This window comes from Coffea arabica, chromosome 11e (genome assembly GCF_036785885.1).
Source record: "Coffea arabica cultivar ET-39 chromosome 11e, Coffea Arabica ET-39 HiFi, whole genome shotgun sequence".
In the NCBI taxonomy this organism is placed as follows: Eukaryota; Viridiplantae; Streptophyta; class Magnoliopsida; order Gentianales; family Rubiaceae; genus Coffea; species Coffea arabica.
Window position 1 is genome coordinate 18347979 of NC_092331.1, and position 9726 is coordinate 18357704.

Consider the following 9726-nt stretch of genomic DNA (forward strand, 5'->3'; position numbering starts at 1 on the left):
GATGAAGAGAGGGATAATTAGGAAGAGAAAAAATTGAAGAAAATTAGGTGAAAAATAAGAAATGAAAGAAAGGAAGATGATTGGAGTCTTGATTTTGACTTGAATCGAATATAAGTTGCGGCTGTCTAATTAGTTTGTAGGATTTTTTTTTACTTTTACTTTTTTTTAAAAAATTTTTTACCAATTGAATGAACCGGACTGGTTTAAAAAAAATTGTTCCGATTTGACGGTTCACTTGTTGGACCCTCCCAATCAACTGGCTTTCACTAAATGAAGCGATTTGTTAGCCCTACTGGATTTGAAGCATAACTGGACTCGGACAATCACCTGATCAACGGTTCAATTGGTTCGACCGGACGGTCCGAGCTGAGTTTTAAAATACAAAACAACAACATCTAATATTCTAATCTATATATCCTCCCAACGGATTTGGTGAGCCTACTCACACTCACAGATTCTCAAACACCGCCGACACTCAAAACTCTAACCTGCTAACCAGCTTAGCTGCGGAATGCCACCACTCAAAATGGGCGGCATCAAAAACAAGACAAAGCTACTCCAGCTCACTTTAGCCGCTCTGCTGGCCCTCTTCTCCCTTGTCACAAACACCAACGCAGTGCTACAACATCCATCACCTTCACATACTACTACTACTACTACTAGTAGTAGCACCACCACCACCAGTAAAAGTAGTATTCACGTCCACCAACACCTTCAAATTGCTCACTCAACATGCCAGGGCACCTTCTACCCAGACCTCTGCGTCTCCACTCTGGCCACATTCCCGGATCTTCGCCAGAGGACGCTCCCGGAGATCATTTCAGGCATGGTTAACTCCACCGTGTTCGAGGTCAGGGACTCCAAACAAAATTGCACCCGCATTCGCAGAAAGTTACAGAATCTGGACCCGCTGGACCGTCGAGCTCTGGAAGACTGCCTGCAGCTCCTGGACGACACCTTTGCTCAGCTGAAGGCCACCATCTCCGATCTGTCCTCCAACAAATCTGCTCTCCAGCACTACATGGACCTGCAGACCCTCTTCAGCGCCGCAATGACCAATCAGGACACATGTCTAGATGGTTTCGCTTTCTCGGGGAGGAAGTACATCCGGAAATTCATCGAGGGAAGGCTTCGCAAGATTTCCCACCATGTCAGCAATTCGCTAGCCATGCTCAAGAGAGTCAAGAAGCAGCAAGCAGCGGCAGGTGCAGTGTTCCCGGAGGAGGAGGGAGAGTTTGGGACGCCGGTGAAGAGTGGAGATGGGTTCCCGACTTGGTTGAAGAAGAAGGACAGGGCATTGCTACAGGCGCCCCTGAACCAAACTAAAGTCAATCTGACAGTGGCCAAGGACGGCAGCGGCAACTTCACCACCATCAATGACGCGTTACAGGCGGCTCCAAACTCTAGCACCACCAGATTCGTGATTTACATAAAGGCCGGGGCCTACTTCGAGTACATTGAGGTGGAAAGGAGGAAGACAATGATCATGTTTATGGGAGATGGCATCGGAAAGACAGTGATAAAGGGCAACCGGAGCGTGGGGGCAGGATGGACTACGTTCCGCTCTTCCACAGTCGGTAATTACAACTCCCATCTTCTCCGTCTCTTTTTATTTATTTCTTTTTCTTTTCTTGTTCATGTCTGTTGTAGGAGTAGAAAGATGGTTAATTCTTTAGTATGCGATTGGATTGGAAAAGAGATTATTTGAGATAATTTTTTGAAAAAAAAATATTATAATATATATTTTTTAAATGTAATATATATAAAATAAAAAAATATGTTTGAGACGTAAATAGATAAATTTTTATAAAATAATTTTTGATCCAAGCACACCGTACGTGAAAAATACTATACACACTGCTAATACTGTCCATACTCACTAATTCCTAACGCATATGGCATTTTCGTTTGTATAGGAGCGTGTTTGGATACTAAAATTTTTTTGATATTTCCATATGGCATTTTTTGTCTAAATATTATTTTTTCTTGAGTTATAAATAACGTATCTTTTCAATTTATTATTTATATTTTAAATTATTTTTATTTTATATATATATCATATCACAAAAATATTATAATAATTACTCCCTCCGTCCCACTTTGATAGTCTTATTTCTTTTTCACACAGTTTAAGAAAAAGTAGTTAACTTTGTTAGAAAAGTAAATTTAAATTGTTATTTTTCTAAAATACTCTCATATTAAATATGGTATAATTTTATGGGAACTTGAATTGATGATAAAAAAAGAATCAACTCTCGTTAAATGGTGTAGGTTTATAGTAACAACTCCTTACATTGAATAAGGGTATTTTAGGAAAATTAAAATATAACTATATTTTTCAATTGAAAAGTGAACTATAATTTGGGATGGATGAAAAAGGAATACAGGACTATCAAATGGGACGAAGGGAGTAATTTAAATAATACTCCATCCAAACCACACACAAACTCTCATCATATGTTTTGTGTAATAATTGTTACTATCTACAAGTCTCCGTTCCCCAAGCATAGTGTCGGCGTCGACCGATTGTTGGTCTCCAATTAAGTAATGCTGCCACATAACATATTACTCCACTGGTCCAGTAGAGTACGTGGCTTGGGGGAAATGAATAATTGCTCCATCGACACTGCATTTTGCATCGAATTGCTGAATAAATCCTAAATGCACATGCACCTCTGTCCTCGCAGGACCTTCTCCCACTAGTCATTAATTTCGCATACTTATTTCTTACTGTTTCACTGAAAGTGTTACATATTTTATTTTGATATGTTTTAAAATATTTATTATTTTATTAAAATCAAAGTTATTCTTAAACTCTTTTTTCAATATTATTCATAACTTTATATATATATGTATATATTTACTAAATTTAAATTCAAAATTCAAAATTTTGAGGACAACTTTGCAAATAAATCTACTAATATTACCGTCAAACTATTATTTTTAAAAAGTTGAAAATGCAAAATGTGATGAACAATTTAGAACGGAGAGAGTATTATGCTGGGAGCTTTAATTGTCAAACGGTCATGTTGAATTATATACTAATTCTTCTGACAAGATTACTGACAACCAGACTCTTAGCTTTGAAAAGCGTGAGAGCTTTATTGCAAAATGCAATTTCAATGGTAAAACCAATTGATTATTGCTGTTTTTTACGGATAAAAAAGATTTGATGACTTCTTTTTTTTTTAATGGATATGTTTCCACCTTAAATTTTTGTACTTGTGTTATTATTTCTTCCGTCCCAAATTTTTTTCTCACACTTTGGAGGTTGTGCTTTTTTTTTCAACAGTAGTATGGAAAGCACTTATTTTGTTTTAGTTTCCTTTTGGGACAGTATTGGAACCTCCCTTGAGATTTCTTTTAAAATATTGGAAAGCACTTGTTTTATCATCTAGGACCTCTTAGATTTTAAAATTATCATTTACCTTCCTTACTTTTCTTATTTGTATAACAAAATTTTGAAAACCCTAAACTACTCTTTTTCTTATTTTGTTAAATAAAAATACTCCTAAAATACTTTATTTACTCCAAAAATCACCACCTAAAAAGCCATCTCTAATAGTATCACCACGTCACAAAGTCATGCTTCATAAAAATATAAATTTGAAAAATAAAAAGATATTTCTAAATAAATACACTAGCACTAATTTAATTTTATGTCTTTAAGATTGACTTCTTATGAAACTTATATTTTTTCCCAACTTCTTATCAACCTCTAGTCCAAGCCTTTAAGTTGTACTACTAATCATTACAAAAATCAACTCAAAATGGACAAATAAATCACATCCTACTCTATCACAATCACAAATAGTAAAAATAAATAAACTTCAATTAAATATAATTTATAAATAAAAAATTGCGTAGTCATTCAAAAAAATGAGTAAGAGAGAATGTTGGAAAAAAGGGAAAGAAAAAAAAGTGATTTTTGTTTCTTTTTTTTTTAATTTTTTTAAAATTTATTTATTTATTTAATATGTGAATTATGTATTAAGTAAAAGTTAATATATTTTTTTTATAATTATTAAAAGAAGTAAGTGATATTTTTAAAACTTTAAAAGTGTTGGGTGATATTAACAGAGACCTCCACCGAGCTTTCTGATACTATCCCTCCGCGTTGGCTGTAGCTTCATTGGTGGAAATAAGAAAAGAAACATGTGGGCTGTGGGGTCAAGTCTTGCAGTGACTCTCAAATTGTTCTCTTGGATGCCAATAATGTCACGTCCACTTTCTTCAAAATTCTTTGTAAAAAAGTTAAGCATGGCACTATGGGTCTCACAAGCTTTTCTCAACATGTTGAAGGGCAAATGTGAAAAGTAGACAAGATAATATTTATCATTCAAGGTAAACAACAATAATAATTTTAGGATAGATCAAAATAGAAATAGAAAATATGACAGTTTTAATAGAACCAAAAATGTATCATATAAATATTACATCATCGACCCGTACCACTTTGATTACCATGACTACCAAAACATTAAAATAAACATTATACTAAGAATCCCACAAAATAAAAAGCATTGTACTAAGAATAAAAACCATAAAAATTTGCATTAACCATGCCCGCCCAAATTTTATTCATTCCTTATTTGGTGTACCAAAAGGAAAAGTCGTTCAGTAAAAGCCATGGGACCATGCAATCATGCACATCAAACCATAACTGTCAATGGAGTCGGCCAGTTCGAGCTCTGCCTGTTAGGCGCAAAAATGTTCATTGAACCTCAACTTTAGTTGGATCAATAGAGTTTGGATTTAAATATTAGGTTTCAACTAAATATGAGTCAAGTTTAAATTATACTAGGATCAAATCCGATTAAAGTCTAACACATATATGAGTATATTGTTATATATGTAAAACATATATAACAATATCTATTCATAAAGGGAGAGGAGGGGGTTTGTGGTAAATAAAAATGTTACTTTATTATATACTCCCTAAACTACCCTTAATGATGAAGGAACTTTTGGTATAAATCAAAATATATCTATCTTTGATAACTACTTTCTACCAATATGATTTTTTACCAAGTACTACGTATATTTTCATGTTCTATTTTTCAACTCATTTAGTAAATCTTAATTTTAATTAGCAACTATCAATTATGGTTATGAATAACTACCAAATAACTACTTTGTATAACTTTTATTTTAGTGAAAATTTACATATGTACCAATTTTTTTGAAAATGATTTCAATAAATATACTCAAAAATTTCACAAATATTTTTATTAGTTGCACACACATTAGTGTATGCCTTGAATATTAGTACATGTTATGATATAAAATGTTAATAATTTATATGTAAATTTATATTAATTCATAATTATAAAATATATTATATATAATTATGTATTTAATTAGGATAAAATACAAAAAACTCCCTGTGGTTTGTCAAATGTTCAATTTAACTCACTCTGGTTCGGAAACCTACACTATAACTCCCTGTAGTTTCGACTAAATTAAAAATTAGACAGAAAACATCCAATTTAACGATTGTATGTGAAATATCAATATTGCCCTTGCTATACATGAAGTGCTTTCCGTTCAATTTTCAACTTAGTCAAAACCACAAGGAGTTATAGTGCAGTTTTTTAAACTAAAGGAAGTTAAATTGAACATTCAACAAATTATAAGGAGTTCATTTATATAAGGGCAATATTGACATTTCACATAAAACCGTTAGATTAAATGCTTTCTGTTCAATTTCAATTGAATTGAAACCATAGGAAATTATAGTGTGGTTTTCAAATTAGAGGGAGTTAAATTATACATTTGACAAATTATAGGGAGTTTTTTGGTATATTACCCATTTAATTATGAGTTTGGGCCAAAGTCGATTTAAATCCGAAACTCATATAATAATGCGAGTTGAATTTGAATCATTTTAAAATGAGCCCAAACCTAAAAATTCATATAACTTGTAAGTCAAGTTTGACCTTATTGAAACCCGACTCAAAAAACCCGCTTGACATCCCTACATCAAACAAATGATTCTGTTTTTTAACGGGAAGGAAAATAGTGTACTTTTTTGAGGAGTTACTTGTTGCGTCACTCTTGATTTGTGGTGACAAAAATGAAACGTAAGATTTGAACTGGGTAGAGTTGTTATATCGTTTAACGAATTCTATCAGTTCAATTTTTAACTCACCTTGAAGTGGCATAGAAACATTGGTTCGATTCCTTCTGAAGATCATATGAGATAGTATTAGACTCTGCAGTCTTTTCATTAGGAGTTAGAAAGTAAAGAAAAGAAATGGTAAGTTAGGTTTTTTGGTGGGGGGGGGGGGGGAAGAGGGGTGGAGAAGTTGGAAAGACTTTTCTCCTCTCCTGTTTGGGAGTTTAGATATTAAAAAAGAAATATTGTGACTTTCGTCTATTAAATTTTGTCCTTAGCCTTGAATAAGTATTTGCACATCTTTTTCCAGTGTTAGTTGATGTTTCTCTCCATCTGCTCTCCAACTTTGGAGAGAAATTTTAAGTTACAATCATCCCAAATCATCCACTTTTTTGTTTTCTTTCTTTCTTCATTTAACAAAAAAAGAAAAAACACACACACACACACACTTTCTCTACCAAACGCTTCCTTTTCTCTCAATTTCTCTTTCGACAAACGAGCTATAGTTGTTGTAGGAAGGGGCCCTTTTATGCTTTCTTATTTTCTTGTTTGGGCATCCTTTTGTGGCATCTCCGAGGATTACCGGCGCCAGTCACTCTAGCCTAAAGAGCTGGATCTGGGGTTCTGTGTGCTTCAAACATGGACCCTCAGATACTCTGAGGGTATTTTCAAATTTCAAATGTCAATTTTCTTAATTTTCAAAATGTGTTTAAAGTAGAACTGCAGAAGTAGGGCCGATTTGTCGCAAAATGCGTCTAGTAGAATCTCATGAGCGTCAAACCCGGATAGTTTCTTGGAGCTAGTCTAGCCTCCCTTGTTTTCTTGGCTTTTTTTTTTGGGTTCTATGTCTCTCATTTCTGTTTCCACTTCCAATTGTGAGACACAGAATTCAATGGAGATTTCTAAAATCCATCCCCTGACCATTAGGTTAACCATCATGATATATGCTTTTAAAAAAGCATAGTAATGTTGTCTTATCACAAGATAATGATTTAAAATATGAGGCACAAATGTGTCATAATCTTGTAATCATAATAATGCTATTGTTTTCTTTCTCTTTTATTTTTTTAATAATTTGTCTTCCACCTTCCTTACTTTCTCTTTCACCACTTTACTAAATTTTAGGTCGCACAAGTATTTTGTAACTTTTTCTAATGCACCTTCCATTGTTACGGTGCCATTAATGTCCATGTCTTCATTGAAAACATACAACCTTGTTTCTATAGTTCCCATCTTGAAGTAGGAGGGTGTAACCTTTCCACATCAATTACAAACTTTTTACCTTGTTCATCAGAAATTATACATAGAATTTTATAAAAGAGATCTAACAATGATTTATCTTCCACGTATCAGTGGCTTCAATAGAACCTTAGACTTGAGGTTTGAGAGTCTGTTTAAATTAGGAGTTTTTCACATACAATAATATGTTATAGTAGCACACTTCAAAAAGCACTTCAAATATAATCTAAAATAAAAAATAAAAATTCTACCACCTCTTTCTCTCTCCACCCACTACTACTATTATCTCTCCTCTCCTCCTTCCCCGCTACCAACTCTATCATCTATCTTAAGCAGCGGCATTGCTTGCTGGTGGTGGCTTGGGAGGGGGTGGAGAGAGGGCGATAGATGGTTGTGGTAGGGAAGAAAAAAATCTCAAAAATATACCAATCAAATTTTAAGTTGTAAGAATATTTCCAATATATATCTTCTGTGAAAGTTTTTAATATATACTTGTAAAAACATAATCCATGCAAATCCTAAATTTTTTGCCTTAGTGGGAAAACCAACTTAATTATGACAGCAGTCCCCGCCCTTAGTTGCACGTGGATATCCCATTTACTTAGACTTCTCATGTTGGGATCCTCTTGAATTAAGTAACTCGAAGAGTATTTGTTCTTTTCTTGAGGCAACTCCAACTCAAGCTCTGGGAATCTCATATTGGAATGAGTTCAGGAGATATACAGTGACCTACAGATCAAACAGTGGCCAAAGGTTGTGCGTGTACTATAGATGTTCGCCTCCTCGATGTCCATGTCCCTTAACTTCCCTTATGTTAAATTTGGAGACATCTGGGACTTCCACCTTGTGAACTAGTCCACATTATCAAGCCAAGGTCTCATCAGCAATTTTACCGAACAATTCACTGATCTGCTTATCTGAAAATTTGCAGCTGTGGTGGGAGATGGATTCATTGCCAGAGGGATCACCATTGAAAACTACGCTGGACCTAGCCAACACCAAGCAGTGGCCCTGAGGAGTGGCTCAGATCTCTCAGCATTCTACCAATGCAGCTTCATCGGCTACCAGGACACGCTCTACGTGCATTCCCTTCGACAATTTTATAGGGAATGCGATGTGTATGGTACAGTCGACTTCATCTTCGGGAATGCCGCTGTTGTGTTCCAACTTTGCAACCTTTATGCCCGGAGACCAAACCCAAACCAGCAAAACTTATTCACTGCCCAAGGAAGAGAGGATCCTAACCAAAATACTGGGATTTCGATCTTGAACTGCAAAGTTGCTGCAGCGGCAGATTTGCTTCCCGTCCTATCCTCATTTAGAAGCTATCTTGGTCGTCCGTGGAAAGAATATTCAAGAACTGTTTACCTTCTGTCAAACATGGAAAGCTTGATAGACCCTGCTGGATGGTTGCCGTGGAACGGTAGTTTTGCATTGTCAACCCTTTTCTATGGGGAGTATAAGAATAGAGGACCCGGTTCAAACACCACTGCCAGAGTAAAATGGCCTGGTTACAGGGTCATCACCAATACCACCGTTGCCAGTCAGTTTACGGTTGGGAATTTCATCCAGGGAACTGCATGGCTGCCTAATACTGGAATCCCATTTTATCCCAATTTGACACCCTCCTGAATTGGTTGTCATTGTAATACTCTCCAGTTAGATTCTTCAGCTAGCTAGGGTCCCCTCCACGCACACCCTCCTCGCCCCCCCCCCCCCCCACCCCACCCAAGAAAAAAAAAACCACAAAACAACCCTTCACCGTTCCAAGCATGCAGTTCTGGAGAAATTGATCCTATTGTTTTAGTAAACTGGGGAATCAATAAGTGAGAACATATGCTCACATTATCGGTTTCGCTCTCTGTTGCAAATTTTTATATATGATTGAATTTTGGTAGTAACCTGAAACTGAAATATTTATCTGCTAGCGAGCCTTGTAGCAGGTACCAGCAATGCTGGAAGATCGCCCATGGGTTGGCACATCAATTTAAGGTGAAAGCCTCGAAATGTCTGAAACATTACTTACTCAATCTTAAGGCATCGTTTACACAATTAAATAAGACAACAGAACCACGCTGAACCCAAACAAACACCTTTTTTCCTTTTTAAACTTTTTTCCACTTTATCTTTTGCTATTGGGATTGCTATGGAAAGCATTGGCCAGTTACTACATTTTCGAGTGCCCAAAACGTTCAATTATATATCATCTAAAGGTTGAAATTGTCATACGCTGAGCAAAAGAGCCCTATAGCTAGTTGATTTTACACGGCCTTTAACAGAAAGCAGTCATCCACAATCGAGTTTCTAAAGCAAAAGCTACCGGGTTTATTGGACTTTGTACATCCAAGTGATCGGGCACATTGCAAGTT

At 35.5% G+C, this 9726-nt stretch overlaps 1 protein-coding gene across 1 annotated transcript; it reads left to right on the forward strand.

Annotated features, from left to right (window-relative positions):
- The first annotated feature begins 433 nt into the window (after window positions 1-433).
- On the forward strand, window positions 434-9212 carry LOC113719089 (pectinesterase). The gene is made up of 2 exons (XM_027244114.2): window positions 434-1577; window positions 8289-9212. Exons 1-2 carry the CDS (start codon window positions 512-514, stop codon window positions 8987-8989), a joined length of 1767 nt encoding a protein of 588 aa, XP_027099915.1. The 5' UTR covers window positions 434-511; the 3' UTR covers window positions 8990-9212.
- Window positions 9213-9726: the final 514 nt, after the last annotated feature.

Bases quoted from the DNA above. Each gene is read 5' to 3' on its own strand.
- LOC113719089 (XM_027244114.2), top strand. From the start codon at position 512: ATGCCACCACTCAAAATGGGCGGCATCAAAAACAAGACAAAGCTACTC. The intron at 1,578-8,288 runs GTAATTACAACT...GAAAATTTGCAG, and splicing joins GTTCCGCTCTTCCACAGTCG to CTGTGGTGGGAGATGGATTC.